We start from the raw sequence: 20,087 nt of genomic DNA, 5'->3' as shown, positions 1-20,087 counted from the left end.
AATGTAAGTGAAGATACTTTATAATTAGTAGAAAAGTATTTTCTGTTGCAATGCATTTTGGAATAATATGTATGAAAGCACCTAGCATAGCACTTGACATGTGATAGGCTATCATTACGTGTCAGCTCCCTCTTTGACTCCACTTCCTGTGTTAGAAATTATGTTTCTGTTAATTGGCCTAAGCTTACATTTGCTTTCTTGGCAGCTGCTCTGCACTCCTAGGTTCTGTTAAGCTTGCAGTCAGCCCAATCTCCTGAGAACCAGGACTTCCTGTACTTCTATAACCTTTTGATTGGATTTGTCAAGCTTATTTTTAACCTAAAGATCACTTTAAAGCATTGTGATGCCATGTGAATATGAAAGTGGCAGTGGTAGTATGGAGACTACTATGAAGAAGAAGGGATGGGTTGGGCCTTTCTCATCCTGAGACTAGGAGAAAAGTGTCTCTTCCAAGGGAGAAGGTTCTGGAAACTAAACTCAGCAGAGAGTATCTTCATTCCTCAGATAACCCCCTTTCCACTTCAGGCTTTTCCTTCTTTATCATGTTTTGTCAGCTGATTAGTCCCGACAGACACCTGTAGTGTGTTGGCCCCACGCTGAATATTGTGGGAAAGAAGGGAAGATGGAGATGAGATGCATGCACTGGAAGGCAGTGTGGCTCAATAAAGAGAGCATAGGCTCCCTTTCCAGTGCTGCTGCTTAGTAGCTGTTTTGGTTTGCTAGAACTGCCAGAATGCAATATACCCAAAATGGATTGGCTTTTACAATGGGGGTTTATTAGTTCACAGATTTACAGTTCTAAGGCCATGAAAATTTTCCCAATTAAGGCATCAACAGGATGATAACTTCTCTGAAGAAAGGCCGATGGTGTCTGGAGTTTCTCTGTTACATAGGAAGGCACATGGCTGGAGTCTGCTGGTCCTCTTCTGGGTTTAGCTTCTGGTTTCCATGGCTTTCTCCAAAATGTCTCTGGGCTTTTGTCTTAGCTTCTCTCTCTTAGCTTCTCTCTTACCTTCTCCCTTCTCTTCTCCTGGGGGCAAACTCTGGATAACATATATTAGCTTCTCTCCAAGCTCTCTCCAAAATGTCTTTGCCTTTTATTCTCTCATAGAGGACTCCAGTAAAGACGACTAAGACCCACCTTGAATGGGCGGGGCCACATCTCCATGGAAACAGCTTAATCAGAAGGTCCAACCCACAATTGGTCTGCCCCAACAAGAATGGATTAAAAGAACATGGGCTTTTATGGGGTACATGGTAGATTCAAACCAGCACACTGGACATGTAATCTTAAGCAAATCACTTACCTACCCTCTGTAGGCTTCAGGCTCCTTCTCTAATCATAGGACCTTAATGCCAAGGATGTCAAGGACCTGATGCATAGTGGTCTGTCCAAAAAAATGTGAGTTCTTTTGGACCCTGCCGTTCAAGACTTTGGAAGACATGAAGCATGCTTTTGGTGCTCACTGATGACCCTGTTCAAACATGTTTTAGAGCACTTGCATTAATTAAACCATTAAAGCATGTATTAGTCTTCTTGCCCATTTTCCCATCCCCAGTTCAGACTGGAAGCTCTTTGTGGGCAAAGTCCATGTCTGGTTCATTTAGGGGCCCTAAATGCCCAGCACAGACCTGGCATATGGAGAAGATGTTACTGAAGTTTTGTTGATGATATGAATCTGATTGAATGAAAGCTGAACCTTTGTTCTGGTCTTTCCGGTGGGCCAAGTATTGTGATTGGCTTTCCATGGTCCGTTCTTCACTGAAAATCTCCTGGAGTTCTGGAGCTTATCAGTGAGGCTGGAGTGCCAGCCCTGTTTGAGAAGTTTGAGCCACTTTTGCATTGCACTCTGTAGTGTGACAAGCTTCATGGCAACTAGCCAGCTGCCCGGCTGTCCTTTGCAACAGCCTAGAGCCCTGCTGTGGTGCCAGCAGGTGGCGCCCATGGACCTTTCTGGCACCTCAGCTCCCTGGACAGGCCTTTCCTTTTCACTTGGTCACTTAGGCAGCCACTGACTCTCTGAGACTTGCATATAATCCTGGCAGAGTTACCCAGATGAGGGTGTCTTGGCCACCTTCTCTCCTTTCTGGCCTCGTATCACTGAATTTTGTATTTTATTCAGTACCAACTGTAGCACATATTGCTTGGGGGAGCAGAGATGTTTCCCATAGAGGATCCCAAATCGCTAGGGAATTCTGTGCTTCTGTTCATCCTTTCTGGCACAGCACACACCTCTTCCTCCAGGAAGTCGTTCCTATTGTTCTGTTGCTCAGATCTACAATCCCAAGGCATCTTCCTCCAGGGTTTTTGCCTGTATTTTAGCTATTTCTCAGGTATGTAACTGTCTAGTGAACACGTTAAAGGCAAGGATACTGCAGAATGCATCAAAGTACCCTTAGCACCTACAATAACCATTTCTCAGGAATGGTATATAGAGCAAATGGATGAAGTGGTACCTCAAAAAATTGCTATCCTAATTTGAAGTCTTACTCTTCAAAATGTCAATAGGAAAATTATAGAATGGCTGAGGAATTATTCTAGATGAGAAGAAACTGAAGACATACAATATTTGATCCTGACATTAGTCCTGGCTTACCTCCTGGATCATGGGGGATAGGGTGGGGGAATTGCTGTAAAGGCTATTCTTGGGATAATTGAAGAAATTTGAATATAGGCTATATATTTGATAAAAATATATCAATGTTAAATGTCAACTTTGATAATTTGTGGTTATGTAAGAGAATATCCTTGTACTGAGAAAGAAACATGCTGAAGTATTTAGGGGTAAAAGAACATGAAGTCTGAAACTAACTCTCAAATGGTTCAGGAAAAAAATAGAGAAAAGGAGTGGTAAAACAAATGAGACAAAATGTAAAGAGAATCTGAGCAAAGGTGTTTTTTGTACTGTTTTTGTAACTGCTCTGTAAATTTGAAACTATTTCAAAATAAAAAGCCTAAAGGAAATAATCTATGCACCTTAATGTGTGCCAAGTTCCCTGCTAGAAACCATAAGAGAGATGGAATAAAAAAATTGTGACACCAGCATTGGACTTCATTTGGTTTCATCCAGAAGTATTCATTGAGGTTCTGATACAGCTTCTCTACTATTTTTACTTTTGAACAGAGAGAGCAATTGTAATAATAGCAACCAACATTTGGAAATTTTATGTGCTTTCCTATCTCCTTTGGTTGGCCTGCCATTCCTATTAGGTAGGTCTCGCAGGCTGATAAGATGACTGAGGTTCAGAGAGGTAAACATGACCTGCACCGGGTCACACAGCCTGGAAGAGACAGATGCAGGCTCATTTCCAGGTCAGTCAGTCAATTACAAGGGTGATGTTTTCTGAGTTTCCATTTCTGTGTGTATTAAAAGGAAGAATTGGACTGATGTCTGCAGATCATTCTTTAATTCCAGGAATTTTTAAGCTTTGTGTGATAGGAAATAATCCTTTATAAAGCCTGCAGACACATTGTGCAGTGCACCCTGCATTCATTGTAGGTGCTGCATAAATGCCAGCCCCCTTCTCCTCACTGCCCACCTCTTCCCTTCAGTGTAGCCAGGTCTGACAGCATGCTGGGATGAGCTGTCTTACTGGGATTGAGAGCCCTTGAAGAGCTTCCTAGAGGAAGGGCCCTGAGCTGGGCCTTAAAGAAAGGTGCGCAGTTCAAGTAGTAAATGCAAAAGATGCCAGAGAAGCCTTGTATGTGGAGTTAAAGCACCAGAACTCGGCCTGAAGCCTTTCCTCCCTCCATCCCCTACCCCCACCCCCACCCTTTCATATCCCCTCCTACACACACACCCCCTACACCTCCTCGCCCCGCCCTGGCAGGCTGGGTAGATAAGGCACAGATGGAGGCTGCGTGTGGATTCTAGCCCCAGGCGCCTTGCCTCTGCTCAGACAGCCGAACCTGGTGCTGTTATTACTGTAAACAGGGCCTTCTGCGAGGCTCCAGCCAGGGCCCCATTGCCCAGATAGCGATCATGATTGGGTCTGCATGGCTCACTGCTTCCAGGCCCCTGATGCAGGTGGGTCAGGGCTCCCTACCCTTCAGCCCCCTCTCCAGCTGCAGCTGAGGGCCCGTTCATGTGGAGGATCCGGAAATCAGTTGGAACAATGCACAATTGAAGTTCAGTGGCCGCTTTGTATCGATTGGTCATGAAAAAGGAGGAAGAAAAATCAAGTGGCACCTCCCTCCCTTGAGTGGGAGAGCTGGTTAACCCGAACAACTCCAAACTGCCCCTGTGTCCATGTCTGGGGCTCTCTCCCTCCCTCCTACAAACTACAAGCCCTAAAGTTGTCTTTTATTTTGGAAGTTTTGCTGAGTGCCCATGTCTGCTAAGAATCCACTTCTCAGTTTTCACTTTGATGCTACGTGTATTTAGAATCATAAGATTTTAGAAACCACTTAAGTCAGTTCCCTTCTTTTACTGTACAGAAAAGTGAGACCCCAAGAGAGAGATTTATCCAGGGTCACACAGCTAATTACTGATAGAGCCCTGACTGGAATCTATGACCTCCAGCCCTCAGTGTCCTCAGCTCCGAAACTAAGGAGCCATACCCACACCCTCCAGCATATAGAAAGGAGCCTAAGTTACTTGAAAAAGACAGATGCTCAGTTATGAAACAGCCTCCTACATAAGACAGAAGTTTTGATGTTTAGAGATTCATGTATGTATATGATGTAGGCATTCATTTGTTCAGACCAGAACCCTCCTGTGTGCCACCTGCTAAGCCAAGCACCAGGACTGAAGAGATGAAGACGCCTTCTCATGTCTAGAGGAATGTATTGGCTATTGGGGGAGTTAGACAGGCAAACAGTATAACTGTTGGTACAGGTGAGTACAGGAGATTGTGACAGCATCAGGGCTGTTTTAGGGAAAGCTTCTTGGAGGAAGAAAGTGTAGGATCTTTTCCCCCCTAAGAGTTTTATTTTTAAAAAAAAATAATATATGTTCATTTTTATTAAAAAAACTTCAAACGATGCAGAAGTGGTCACAAGAAAAGGTGAAACTTTGACTCCCACATCTTCCCTTCCCCAGTAAAAGGTAAAGACTTTCATATGTTTGGTCTGTAGCCTTCTGGACTCTTCTGGGTCCCTGAGGGATGAGAACAGGCTGTTTTTCCCCTTTGGCTTGTTACTGTCCTGTGGTAACTTTCATCTCTGGAAGGAACCCTTATCATACCACTGCCTTTGCTATCAACAGATAATTTTGAGAGCTTATTATGTTCCAAGTTCTGCACACTTTTCATATATCCTAGTTTACTCTATTTGTTCTTTAAAATGGGGTAGGACTAACTGGCAATAATAATATCATAGGCTCTTTTGTAAATACAGTGCCTTATTGCACCAAGTATTTTTATATGTTCTGTCTCATTCTGTCTTCCTGGCACCACTATGTAGTATATGCTGGGGGTCCTCTCCATTTTAACAGATGAGGAAACAGGCTCAGAGAGGAGCTATCACATAGCTGAGGGAACTCATTGGGGTTCCGAGAGGCGAGCTATCTCATCCAGGGCAACTCAACCAGTAAGTGGCAGAGCCTGGATTTGAACCAGGGTCTCCCTGACTTACTCTCCTGCCTCACACTATTGCCTGAGAGTTGTGCAAGAGCTGGGCTTCAACTCTGGACTTCTGTCTGCTACCTTTGGCCACCTCCCTATTAGTGTCACCCACCACTGCCCTGCCAAGCAGGGAACCTAGTTAGCTGGTTCATTAGGGAATGGTCCTCTACAGGGTCTGAGTGAGCCTGGCAAGGACTGCCTTGCCTACCTCCTCTCCCCAGCCCCTGGACACAAGCTGCTCTGTCCTGAGTGGCAGCACACATTAAGCATTCCACTCATCATCTCAGGGATGATGGAATCCTAACCTTTTCAGAGACACCGTGCTCTGTCACAAACATTGCTCTTTTTAAAAGAGATTAATTCACTTGCTGCATTTTGTCCGTTGGTGAAAATCACAGGGGAGAGCAAGGGTGGCTTTCTCAGGCCTCAGAGGCCCTTTCAGCCACTCTCAGCAGGCAGCTACCCGCCCAGCTGGCCTAGGACTTTGAAATGACTGCCCGCTGGGCATTCACTTGCAAAGCAACAAAATGAAATGGAGGAGACCTGGTTTGTGAAATCCTAACTTTGGAGGCTGCTCTACACATAGAAGGGAAGTGGGGGAGGGGTTCACCAGCTCTGAAAGAGGAAAAGTTGTTTATGATTGGGTTGGTTTGTGGTGTTATTTCTAGTGTTTCCTTGATCTACCAGGTGTCACCACTCCTTGCAGAGTCCTACTATGTGATATCTCCTTTAATCCTTATATCCGCCTTGCACAATAGGGAGTAATATTACCTATTTCACATCTAGTAAGTGATAGGGCCAGAATCTGAACTCTGGTCTTTGTACTCCAGGGTTATTGCTTTCTATTACACCTTCGCCCTAAGAGGCTGTAAAGAATAATGCTTAGTCAGGAAGCTGGACACGGACTTACCCCCTAAAAATAACCCTTCAGATTCGTAGAGCCCTTCCTTCATATTTCTGTGTAGCTTCCTAAAGCCCTGTGAAGCTGACAGGGATTATGATCCTCTGGACCTATGAAGAGACTTCATAAAGCTTAATGAGATGCCACACCTTCCCTCCGGTGTTAGAAGCAGTAGGTGGCAGAACTGGGACTGGAACTGGGTCTCTTCACTCTGCCCTGAGTTCTTTCTTCTCTGGGACTGTGTAACTTAGTGAAACTTAGAGTGACAATGATGGGTGGTTAATTGTACAAATAAAAGAAAGTTCTTACATGAACTAGAACAAACGTGTTGCTATTACAAGGTGTTAATAATAGGGTGGTATACGGGAAAAAATACAGTTAATGCAAACTAAGGTCTATAGTTAATAGTAACATTGTAATATTCTTTCATCAGTTGTAACAAAGGCACTATACCAAAGCTAAATATCAATAATAGGGAGATATAAGGAGTATGGGGTTTTTTTTTTTCCAAAAGAAATGAGAATGGTCTCATATTGACAGTGGTGTTGAATGCATAACTACATGATTATACCAAAAGCCATTGATTGTATGCTTAGGATGGATTGTATGGTGTGTGAATAAAACTGTTTGAGAGGGAGGGAGGGAAGGAGGGAGGGAGGGAGGGAGGGAATCCTTAGGTCCTGGAAAGCAAGGACCTCTGTCTCCGTCTCCTTCATAGCCAGCAGGGTGGGTGACTGCGCATGTTTGTTGTCTAAATAAACAAAGGGGTGTCTAGCGCCAGCCCCGTTGAATTATCCGGGTTATCTTGTGTGTCTTAGAATCCCTGGTGATTGGCCAACTCGCCACTACCAGCTTGAGACCAAAATACTTGATTCATCAGTGAGGGAAGTGAGAGTAGGATGGTAGGCAGAAACCACCCTGTATTGAATACCTGCCATATGCCAGGCACTAGGCTGTGATCTCCCTGCAAATTAAAGATAATTATCCCACTAAGAAGGTGAGAAAAATGGGAGTCTGAGAATTGATTTACTCAGGGTTATCTAGCTAGACCAGGGTTTGTACTGGGTGCAACCTTCTCCACAGCCCTTCACTATCCCTTTTCTTTTTATTACACTACACTGAGCCCTCAAAGTGCAAATAGCCCTTCTCCAGAGCAGCGCTGCTTCCAGAATTCCCAGGACCCATGCAGGGAAACGTGGGTCACTGACCCACTGAAGGCTTGAGGGATCCTCAGCTCCACTGAGTTTCTCATAGCCACTCCCTGCTGTCTCAATTCCCTGTCCCAGTTCATCTCCCCTGATCTACGTTACCGCAGCCTCTTCACTGGTCTCCTTGCCTGTACTTCACACTCCCTCCCCTTTCAAAATCAGCCTGCTTAAGCTGTTAGGTTAATTATAATTTCTTTTGCCCCAAACCCTGCTTCCTGTGGTAAAAGTCTGAGTGGCAGATGGGCTTCCTCTCTGTTGCTAGTTCAGGTGATTGATAGTGGCTGATGGGAACCTATATTGAGGAAGAACTGAAGGTCTTTCAAATGATTCACAACAAAGACAGCTGCTATGAAAGATTCATGATGTCTGTCTTGGGAGAAGGAGTGCAGGGCAGTTACACGCTTTCCAGGTATTCACCAGTGCCCTTACATAAAGTTTTTAACATAGGGTCCATTGTTGATTTCATGGAGCCCCTGGACATTATATGTTAAAAAAAAAAAAAAAAAATGGGGAAGTGTGTGTGTACTCTTACAGCGTTTTCTGGAGAGAGTCATCAACTTTGATCATATTCTCAAAGGAGTCCATGGCTCAAAAAAGGTTCATAACCACTGCCTTGGCCTTTTAGCCTGACATTAGAGGCCCTTTGTGAGCCCTGGATACCCTGACAGCTGTCTGTTTCTCTGCTCTGAACTGTCACCCAGATGGATCTCGTTGGTGGTCTCTGAATATATCTTGCTGATCCTCCCCTGCTTCTGAATCTTATGCTGTTCATTTTGCCTTGACTGTTGTGACTTCCTCCCTCTTCTCTTCTTGAAGAACCGTTTCCATTCTTCAAGGCACAGTTCAAACTTTTCCCTCAGAAACCTCTTTGGTTTGCTTCAGCACACCCTGATTTTGCATACCCTGATTTTCTAGCCTTTCTGGACTGAGGACCAGAGAAGGTCTACGGATCAGAATCACAGTTAGGATCAGAACTCAAGTCTCTTGACTGTCAGAACTATGTGCTATCCTTGCACCACATGACCAGCTAAATTAGGAAGGAGATTTTGTAAATTAGGAAGAAGTTTTGTTCATAAAGAGATTTTTGTCTCACAGAAAATTCACCCCCAGGGTTTTTAGCCTCTTTTAACATTCATGATCATGGAAAGTTGTTTCTGCATAAAGGAAGTTTAACAATGTATATGATAAAAGACCCAAGGCTTTCACCAGAAGAAATTTCCTGAACTAGGGGTAGAGATGATTTCTTAACCTCCTCTCTCAGTACTCTCCTCTCACATTTTGTGCCCAGTCACACCAAACTTCTCTGGGCAAAAAGGCCTAGAACATCCCCTCCTCACCCTCACCCCCTTTTCTCTGGTGAACTCTCCTTTATATTCACCTTGGAAAGGCCTTCCCTGGTCCCTGAGACTGTATTAGATTCCCTTGTTGTGCCCTTCAACCTGAGTTCCCATTCATGGCTCTCACCACATGTGTAATTATGTTTTTGGTAGACTGTCTCCCTCTTTAATGGTACCTGTCTCATTCACTACATCAGCGTAGTAAAAAACATTTAGTTTTCATGGCTGAAGAAATGAGTAAGTATGTGATGTGTCTCATCATCCTCCCAACACTTATTGTTTACTTAAGCAATATAGAGATTTTATTCAGCTTGGTCTAGAGAAGCATTTACTGCAAATTGTGGCACAAGAATGGTGCTAGTACTCAAACCCAAGTCTCTGGGCTGTGTGCCCAGCACCCTTTCTGCTAGAACCCTCTGAAGCAAGTACACGGCCTCCCAGTTGTGAGAAGTAATCCAGCAGTGCCCCCAAACACCGTCTACCCTTTCCTCAGAAGCAGATCTGGTCTTTTGGTAAATCATTCTCCCAACTTTTAATCTCCCCCCATCTTTGGCCTCCTGCAGCACCTGTGTTGCGAAACTGTCCAATTGTACTCTCATTATTCCATATCTCTGTGCTGCCTCCACAGCTATATGTTGTATGCTTCTCTAGGGCAGATCCTTTGTCTTCTTTTCCCTCACACCCAACCGAGGATGTAGTACAGGACCAAGCACATAGGATACTGATTTGCTGAAATAAATTTAGTCTTTTGCCTTACATGTTACGTGAAGCCAGATTCTGTCTAGAGGAAGGATTCAGGATAACAACCAGAATTCTTGTCACTGTACTGCCCCTTAATTAGTTCTGTAACCCTATGGAAGTCATTTTACCTCACTGAGATTATTACCTCATCCGTGGAAAGAGGAGATTAGTATCAGCTTCTTAAAGTTGTATAGAGAGTAAATGAGATCATGTATGTAAAGTTTGTAGGGCAGTTCCTGCTTGTGCTAGGTGCTCGGTACTTGCTGGTTATCTTTCCTCCCCTTCCCTCTATACACCCCCACCTCATAAGACCTCCTTATACCTGGGACCTAGGATTCAGGCTTTTGGTGCTATTCCTTAAGCCTTGTGTTTGTTAATTTATTCAACAATTATTGAGCTCCTACTATGTGCTAGGCCCTGGCATATAGATTTAAATAGGCTCATAGGTACTTTCCTAGGAACCTAATCTAGCATTTCTAACATTTTTTTCTATCCTTCCTTGGATTAAAGGATTTCCAATTTCCAAAGAACCAACAAATATATAAACTTGGGGAATGTGATCCTTCTGTAAATGGAAACTACCTAGATAAGAAGTGTCATTACACAATCTTTGCTAAGCACTGGGAAATTCTAAGGAAGGGAGAGAACTGTGTGGATGGGATGAGTCAAGAAAGCTTCTCAGGAAAGAGTCCACAATCTAGGGTGGTATCCCATAGCATGAGAGTGGGGTTGAAATAGGCAAAGAGGCCGGGAGAGAGAGCATTCTAGACCTGGGAGGTGGTGAGTGAGTGTCAGTGTGTTAGGTAGAAGAAGGTTGGGAGGACATCAGCGGGGGACAGACTCATTTAAGGGAAGAAGGAGAGATTGGAGGAAGCCTTGCATCAGGGCAGAGTGGCCAGAGGAGCTAGGATGGGAAATTTAGTTCTCAAAGGCCTCTAACTACTTCCTGAGTCATGCAGCCATCCTGTTTGACTGTCATTCCTTCTCTGGTCTTTCCATTCTTCTGTCCATGATAAACCACACTGAAAATATTCCTCTGTCTCTTTAGGCTGTTATCAGAAGGCGCAGATGTCAATGCAAGGCACAAACTTGGCTGGACAGCACTCATGGTGGCAGCCATCAGCCGAAATGACAGGTGAGAGATTTCCTTCCACGTAGGGCTTCCTTAGCCATGGTCCTTCAGTCCACTGTTCCTAAATACTATCTCTTGCCTTCCCTCCTGCCTGTCTCCTCCAGAAGCAAAAGGTGAACTCAGCCTAAGGTACTGGACTCCTGGTACAGTTGAAAGTGTAGCAGATATGGAGAGGGAGGATGTGGATTGGGATCCCAGCTCCATCATTTATTGGCTTTGTGACCTTAGGCAAGTCATTTGCATTATTACAGCAGCCAAATATTTGGAAGCTTGTTAAAATGGTAAAGGGTACATGTGTGGGTTTTATCATGTTTTCGTCATCCACCATCTATCCATGTTGAGAAGTCTGCAGTCACTGTCCTCAGTGAAGGCTCCTCTGGGGCCTGCTTCTTTGGAGGTTCTGATGGAAACTAGGGAAGGTGAGAGTGTTCCCTCCCTCCCATTGGAGGCCCTGCTATTTCCCTACCTGCTCACCTGTTCCCTCAGGGTTGTAGCTGTGTGTCAAGATAGAAATAGTCCACTTTAGGTAGAGAGTTATCTCTCATTCTCACAATGCCCCATAGGGTATATGTTATTCTCACTTTGAGCTGAGAAAACTGAAGCCCAAAGAGATAAAGTGATTTGTCTAAGGTCACAGTGGGCAGGATTTAAAACTTGGTCTGTCTGCCTGCAAAATCCGTGTTTTTTACTCCATCTTACTGATGTGTCTCTACACCAGATCCTCAGCTAGTGCTGGGTGCTGCCTTTCCATCCCAGTCTGTCCTGATCTCTGATCTGAAATCTGTATAATTCTGAAAGTGCTAGGATGAGGTGGACATTTGTTCTAGCTGTGATTGTGCAAGAGAATTGATTAAGAGGAAAAAAAAGAGATTCTTTCACCTATTTAAGAAAACAGACTTTGAACACTTTAGTAGCTCGCTGAAATTAATAGTAAGGCTCCAATTTTAATTCTCCCTACAAGGAGGTCTTTATGGCTTTTATCTGCCAGTACTGACCACCTCTGTAAGGGTCGTAAATGTGGTGGGCACCTGTTTCTTTATCTGAAAGTAATCAATTATTTCTCCAATCTTTAGTAAATATCTGCTCTGAGCAGTTTCTGTGCTAATCTTTGAGGAATCTGAGGCTTTGGGGAGCACACGGTCTAATAGAGAAAGGAGAGTCAGGTATAGAGAAAGGAGAGTCAGGTATAGAGACACAGTGTAGTGTAATTAATGCTGTAAGAGCTATACGGACAGGATGCTATAGAAGGAAAGGATTTGAGTGACTGAATCTAGAGCAGAGTGGATTCTTGCTGTAGTCTTGTGAAAATCAAATAAGATAATGTATGTGCTACATGTTATGAATAGTGAGTTGTTATTCCCTGATGCTCCCATTAGATCTCTCTACACTCAAACATATCTGTGCCCATGCATGCAGTCAGAATTCAGGCATCCCTTCATTCAAATTGTATTTTCTGGGTGTCTGCTGTGTACCAGCACTGAGCCAAGCACTGAGGCATTATTCTGCAGGACACATATTGGCTTTCCTTTGCACTGGAAAACAATCATAATTTTAAAACACTTTTTGCTTCAAAAGGAGCAGTTTGGTTGTATTAGTTTTCTTAAAATCCCCAAGAATTGAGAATATGGTATTTTAGTTCTAAAAATTCAGAAGTTGACAAGTTGGAGTTCTTTGAAAACTATAGAATCAGTAGAACTTTTTTATCATTGTTCCCCTTGAACACTCTTCTCTTCCCCCATCTATACCCAAGTCCTAGCTCAAGTTTTGTTTTTTTTTTTAACTCATTTTTTTATTGTGAAACCTACAGTGATAACTTTCCAAGTACGATTTAACAAGTGGTTAGAGAGCAAATTTCAAAGAATGTCATGGGTCACAGTTCCACAGCTTCAGCTATTTCCATTGTTGTAAAATATAACATACATACAGAAAGGTGTTAACTTTCAATGTACAGCTCAATGTGCAGTTATATAGGTAATTTCAAAAATTGTTATGGGTTACAGTTCCACAGTTTCAGTTCTTTCCTTATTATGAAATATAGGGTATATACAGAAAGATGAAGACTTTCAAAACACAATTCAATCAGTAGCTATAGAGCAAATTTCAAAGAATGTTATAGGTTACAGTTCCACCATGTCATTTACCTCCTTCCAGCTATTCTAACACCCCAGCATCTAAAAGTGTGTGTGTGTGTGTGTGTGTGTGTGTGTATATATATATATATATATATTTTTTTTTTGTAAAGTTTTAGTATTCATAGACCTTTGTTAAAATCTTACCTTGTTTGTTGGTACCCCTTCCTCACACTTAATCTCTTTCTCTGTCTTCAGGGATGTCTAGGCAGTGACCACCTTAACTTGTTCATATTGAAAGGGGGTGTCAACAGCATGGGGAAGGGGGCTGCTTCTGGTTGTTGTTCTTAAATAGGCTGTTCCCTCTGGGTTTTAGGACTTGTCTGGCATAGGAACACTCTGGTGGATTTAAGTTTCTGAGAGATAAAACTTAGTGAGTGAATCTTTTATAGGATCTCAGGTAGGGACCTAGGTATTTGGGGACTATTTTTGGTAAGGGCATGGCACACTGTGCCAGCTCAAGTTTTTGCTCTCCTTAACCTCTTTGCTTTTTTTGATGCCATGTCCCTACCACTCGGCTCCTGGAGCACTTGCCTTCAGCTTTTTCTTATGGTTATTTGTATATATGTCCACTTCCTATCAGACAGTAAGCTCCTTGAGGATGGGTAACATATCAAATTCATATTTTTTTGACCTTTCTTTGCTAACTTTTTATTATGACTTAATTATATTATAATTTCAAACATACAGAAAGAGTAGCATAATGAACCTCCATGTACCCCATCACCAGCTTCAACAATTATCAACTCATGGCCAATCTTAGTTCATATATGTCCCTCCCCGAGCTTATTTTGAAGCAGATTCCTATCTGATTTGCTTTTGCATCCCTTGCAGCACCTGGCAAAGTGGTATAGCACTTTGCACTTAGTAAGTGCTTAAAAACAATTTTCATTCAGAAAATACTCAATTTCTTCATAAAAATAAGTTAAAGATTTTAAAATTTATTTAACTATTAATACAGAAAACAGAATAAACAATGTAATGTATAGGAAACGGAATTTGACAACGTTAATGAATAAATGAGCAAATGATTTCAAAAAGATTATCAGTTAATTCACTAGCTAAGAAATGTTTATCAAGATTGCCACGTTCAAGGCCTAGACAAGTAGTTTAGCAGCCAGCAAGTGCCAACAGCCCTGTTTGCTCAAGCTGCTGAATGTTTCTGCAGATATCACCTTGGCCCCTTGGACACTACTTTCCATTGAGGGAAGGCAAGGTGATAGCTTTTAGCTTGTGCCTTCTCTACCCTTAGCTGGAGTTTGTCATTTAAGCTGATTGTGACTGTTCCAGGAGTAGCATGCTTGTCTTCTGATTCCAAAGTTTGTGTTCTTTCCTCTGTGTCCACCGATATTCCACCCCCACCCACCAGTCTTCTTCCCCAGCTTTCAGGTGTGTCCTTCTGCAAGAGGTAGTGCTGGAAAAGAGGGTTATGTTCCTTTCTATATGTAGTATTTTCAGGATTGAGACTGAATGGGAAATAACATTATACATAAGAGTATTGTCAATTAGTGATCAGATAGCTAGTAAATGTGCTTTTGGGGACACGTCTCTGAATCTAATGAGTTGTTAGTTTAACTGATTGCTCTGTCTTTATCCAGGACTATTAGCAAATTAATGATGCTTGTTGAGCAAAGTGAGAATGTTGGCTTGTATTTACTTGCTTTGGTTCCTAGGATTAATTATTGGTTGTTGGTTTTTGGTTTTTTTGTTTGTTTTGTTTTTTTGGTCTCTATCACTCTTTTTATTTTTTAATTAAAAATTTTGTATTGTGGTAACATATGTAACAAAATTTGCTATTTTAGCCATTTATAAGTGTAGAATTCAGTGGTACTAATTATTCTTACAATATTGTTCTACCATCAACATCTTCCATTGCTAAAACATTTCATCACTCAAAACAGAAACTCTTCACCCATTAGGCAATAAGTCTCCATTCCCCCTTCCCTTAGTCTCTGGTAACCTCTAATCTACTTTCTGTCTCTCTGAATTCACTTATTCTAGATATTTCATTTAAGTGAACTCATTCAATGTTTGTCCTTTTATGTCTGGCTTATTATTTTTTAATGCAATTTTCTTGAGATATAATCTCATAACATACAATCATTCAAAGTGTACAATCAGTTGTTCACAGTATCATCAAATAGTTGTGCTTTCATCACCACAATCAAACTTTGAACATCTTCATTACTCCAAAAAATAAAATTTAAATTAAAATAAAAAAGAACATCCAAAAACATCCCATTCCTTTCCTCCCCCATTGTTCATTTACCTTTTTTTAAATATAGTTTAATTGAGATATATTCACACACCTACAGTCATCGACAGTGTGCAGTTATTCACAGCACCATCATACAGTTGTTCGTTCATCACCAGAATCAATTTTTGAACCTTTTCCTTACTCCAAAATAAAAATAAAAGCAAAAAAAGAACTCCTAACTCTTTCTGTCCCCTCCATCCCACCCTATTCTTCATCTCATTTTTGTCCCCATTTTTGCACTCATCTGTCCATATGCTGGATAAAGGGAGTGCAAGCCACAAGGTTTTCACAGTCACACAGTCACACTATGCAATCTTCATAGTTATACAATTGTCTTCAAGAATCAAGGTCACTGAGTTGAAGTTTGGCGGCTTCAAGTATTTCCATCTAGCCATTCCAACACACTAAAGACTGAAAGGTGATATCTATATAGCGCATAAGAATACTCTCCAGAGTGACCTCTCGACTCCATTTGAAATCTCTCAGCCACTGGAACCTTATTTTGTTTCATCTCTCTTCCCCCTTTTGGTCAAGAAGATCCTCTCAATCCCACAGTGCTGGGTCCAGGCTCATCTCCAGGAGTCGTTTCCCACGTTGCCAGGGGTTTCACACCCCTGGAAGTCACATCTCTCATAGCGGGGAAGGCAGTGAGTTCACCTGCCAAGTGGGCTTAGTGAGGTGGAGGGGCCACATCTGAGCAACAAAGAGGCTTTCTGGGGGTGACTCCTAGGCACAATTATAAGTGGGCTTAGCCTCTCCCTTGCAGCAACTAGCCTCACAGGGGAAAGCCCCCTGATCAAGGGCTCAACCCATTAAATTGGCAGTCCTCAATGTTTTTGGGGAAATCAGCAATAGCCCAAGTGGGGAAGTCCAACACTTCCGTGTTTCTCCCATCTGACTTATTTTACTCGGCATTATGTTTTCAAGGTTCATCCATGTCGTAGCATGTTCATCCATGTTGTAGCATTCATTCCTTTTTATGTCTGAATAACTTTCCATTGTATGGATATATCACATTTTGTTGATTCCTCTGTTGATGGACACTTGGGTGGTTTCTACCTTTTGGCTATCATGAGTAAGACTGCTGTGAATTTGGATGTAAAAATATCTGTTTGAGTCCCTGCTTTCGATTTTTTTGGATATATACCTAAGAATGGAATTGTTGGATCATATGGTAATTCTCTGTTTAATTTTTTGATTGACTGCCAGACTCTTTTCACAGTGACTGCACCATTTCACATTTCTACCAGTAATACACAAGAGTTCCAGCTTAACTGTTGGCTTTTAAGCACCCTTTTATGCCCCGTTTTTCTCCCAGTTCCACGGAAGACAGATTCTTACTGAAAATAATACTCTCTCAGGTTGAGTTTGTTTATTCATTTCACAAATATGTTTTTGGCACCTGCCGTTTGCCAGGCAGTGTTCTAGGTACTTGAAATACATTGGTGATAGACAAAAATTCCTGCCTTCATAGAGCTTGCTTGTATACTAGTGGGGGTAGGGGGTGAGAAGCAGTGATAGACAATAAACAATAATTATAATACATAAGTAAACTATGTATTAGAAGATAATAAAGGAAAAGTCAAATCTGGTAAAAGGGAGTGCCAGGGTTACATTGGTCAGGGTGAGAATGTAGGCTTCATTGGGAAGGTGCCATGTGAGTAGTAACTTTGAGGGGTTATCAGTGTCCATACTAGCACAGTCTGCCAATAAGTTTCTCCTTATTAGAAGTGTGCTGATTCTGATATAATAAGTCACTATACCCTTCTGGGATCACATTGGCCTGGCCTGAAATACCACCAGGGCCTTTGCATTGGATTTGGAGTAAGGAAAGATAGAGGGGCATCACCCCTTGATTCAAGGCTGAAAACAGAGGATCTTCACCTCCTTTAGAATGTTGGTGGCCCACAACCGTAAGAGACAGATCTTAAGAATAGCCTAATCATTTCCTACCTTCACCTGCTTAATGGACTAGTTACTATGTTAAGTCTTCGGGGTAAAGAGTACAGTAGTCTCTATTCTTAGGGCACTTAACTTGTGAAATGTTATAAATGTATTTATTTTTTTATTTTTAATAGGAAATATAGTACCAAAGTACAAAATGCAGAAGGTATACATAGGAACATAACTTATAATTTATTCCCTCCCTTTATTTCCAAAAAGGGTTTGAGGTAACCTGAATTAAAACACATATGTAAATGTACACAGGAGAGTGAAAACTAGATCAAGATCAGAAATCATACTGGTAAAAGGAGAGATAATTGTATCAGGATTGAACCACAGATTTTCTTTTTCAAAATTAGTTTTATTGTTTTTGTAAAAATAAAAGAGAGAAAAAAGTAGCGATCACCTGAAATCCCTCTATCCAGATTTTGATCATTATACATGTATCTACATTTGTGTGTGTTTGTAATTTGACATATATAGGATCATGCTGTACTCACTGTAAATTGGGTAATTATTGAAATTGAGTATTAATTTAGGTTGAAGTTTCCTGACAGACAAGGCAAAAAAAAAAAAAAAAAGATCGGGGAGGGGGTGTCGAGAGAGTTTTGGTTCTTCAGGAACTGAATTCTAGCATCCCTTTATATTACCATTTTATGCATCTGGCAAACATTTTTTAAAACTATTATTATATTCCAGGCACTGATGTGCTAGGGTGGGGGATTCAGAGAATAAGCGGTAACAGCCCTTGCCTTTAGAACCTCACTTGGACTCGTGACATTAAGGGCTTGAGTAATGCGATGGCCATTGTCGTCAGCAGCCGTTCTGCCAAAGATTTACCAGCATTTTACCGGGACAATCCTTTTGCCAGCCCTATTAACAGCTTGGGGTGTAGTATTGGCTTTAGGAGGCCCTTTCTCCATAGTGAGCCCTCTGTCGCAAGGCACTTGTTCAGCCTGAGTCTGGGTGCCCCATTCTGTGTTGCACCCTGACCCAGCCCATCTAAAGGCTAAGCCACAGGGTCCCAGGATGATCACTGTGACTTAGCATAGCCTTCAACTGCCTCGTGCAAATATACTCAGCCTCCAGCTAAATTCAATTAGTTTTTCTTTGAGAAGGAAAAAAATCCAATTTTACCAAACAAGGACAGACGGTAGAAGACACTTTGATGTTACAACCTCTTGGTGATGCTTTACTTAGTCACAAGTTCATAAGCAAGAAGGCTTAATTACTTGAGAAAACACAGGATTAAAATTGGACACAATGGCTGAGTATCCGTTCTCGGGCGACTTGATTCGAACCCATGCACCCAGTTCGTGTGTGGTGCAAACTTTGATGTGTGCTATGACAAGCTGAAAGTCATGACCCCCTCAGAGAAGCTCCTTCAGATGGCATTTGCAGGATGTATAGACAGACAGGCAGGAGCTGCCAGGCTTGTTTGCTCAACTTTGATGTCCATGCAGCCACAGGCCCCACTGTTTGCTCATTCACTGAAGGATGGATTGGGACCCTCCTACCTTTCCCAGTGGACAATGGCCAGCAATGGAGTGTGACGACTGTTGACCATTCCAGAAGCCTGGTGGGCCAGAACAGGGCTTTGGGAGGTGCAGAGCCTGGGAGGGCAAAAGCTGCTCATAGGGCAGTTGTTTCTCCAGATGTAGCTTTCCTTAAAGCCCTAGTGTTGGTTGGGTGCTTATACTGGAGGTAAAAAATAGTCTCATGACTTTTAGCAGGAACCTAGTGCTTGATCCTCTGTCTAGTGGCACTAAGGTATTTGTGAATTGGAAGGTTAAGCCTTTCCTTCTTATCAGAGTGTATAGACAGGGAGTAATGATTTGGAAGAAAAATGGTATGATTTAGAACCTTATAATTTCTAATTCCTCAAAAAAGAAGTTGTCAGAATATTTGTCTGATAAAAAAAGTTGCATTCAGAACATGTAAAGAACTTTTACAACTCATTAATAAAATACACAACCCAATTTTTAAAAAATAGTCAAAAGATTTGGGGAGACCCTTCACCAAAGAAGAGAAAGATGACAAGCACAGGAAAAGATATTCAGCTTTATTAATCATTAGAGAAAAGCACATTAAAATGGCAGTGTGATACTGTTGCACACCTACTACAATGGCTACCTCCTACAATGGCTAAAATTTAGAAAAATTGACAATACCAAGTGCTCAAGATGCAGAACTGTTCTCATACATTGCTGATAGGAATACAAAATAGCCACTTTGGAAAATACTATTGCAGTTTCTTAGAAATTTAAAACACATTTACCATACAACTGAGCAATCCCAACTCTTAGGTATGTACCCAAGAGAAATGAAAACATATGTCCACAAAAGACCTGTATGCAAATGTTTGTAGCAGCTTTTATTCATAATCACCAAAAACTGGGAATAACTCAAATGTCCGTCAACTGGTGAATGGATAAACAAATTGTGGTACATCCATTATGATGGAGTACACTCAGCAATAAAAAAAGGACACACTGCTGATACCTGCAACACCGTAGCTGAATCTCAAAGCCAGCATGCCAAGTGAAAGAAGCCAAACACAGAAATCTGTCTACTATGTGATTTTATTTATCTGACATCCTGGAAAAGGCAGAACTTATTATAAGGACAGAAATCAGATCAGTGGTTGCCAGGGTTTGATAGTAGGAGGGGGCACAAAGGAACTTTTGGGGGTGATGGAAGTATCTTAATATGATGATGTCATGCCTCTGCAATTTTCACTATTAATTGGGTCTAGTGGCATACTGAGGATTCATGTTCATAGTGTTAAAATGAATTCATATTGTAATGGCCACCTGGAATGTTTTCAGTTGTTATTGTTGATGATATCTCTCATTAGAGTATTATGTATTCTC

At 41.9% G+C, this 20,087-nt stretch overlaps 1 protein-coding gene across 2 annotated transcripts in view; it reads left to right on the top strand.

Moving 5' to 3' along the window:
• CLPB (caseinolytic mitochondrial matrix peptidase chaperone subunit B) overlaps positions 1-20,087 on the top strand; it is a 180,875-nt gene that overhangs the window by 21,417 nt on the left and 139,371 nt on the right. For both annotated transcript variants that reach the window (XM_037840530.1, XM_037840531.1), the window contains exon 3: positions 10,801-10,887. In XM_037840530.1, coding sequence (XP_037696458.1) covers positions 10,801-10,887 — 87 coding nt within the window. The remainder of the gene's footprint in view (positions 1-10,800; positions 10,888-20,087) is intronic.

Source organism: Choloepus didactylus, chromosome 6, assembly GCF_015220235.1.
Source record: "Choloepus didactylus isolate mChoDid1 chromosome 6, mChoDid1.pri, whole genome shotgun sequence".
Lineage (NCBI taxonomy): Eukaryota > Metazoa > Chordata > Mammalia > Pilosa > Megalonychidae > Choloepus > Choloepus didactylus.
The sequence above is the reverse complement of the archived record's forward strand: the minus strand, read 5'-3'. Positions and strand labels throughout refer to the sequence as shown.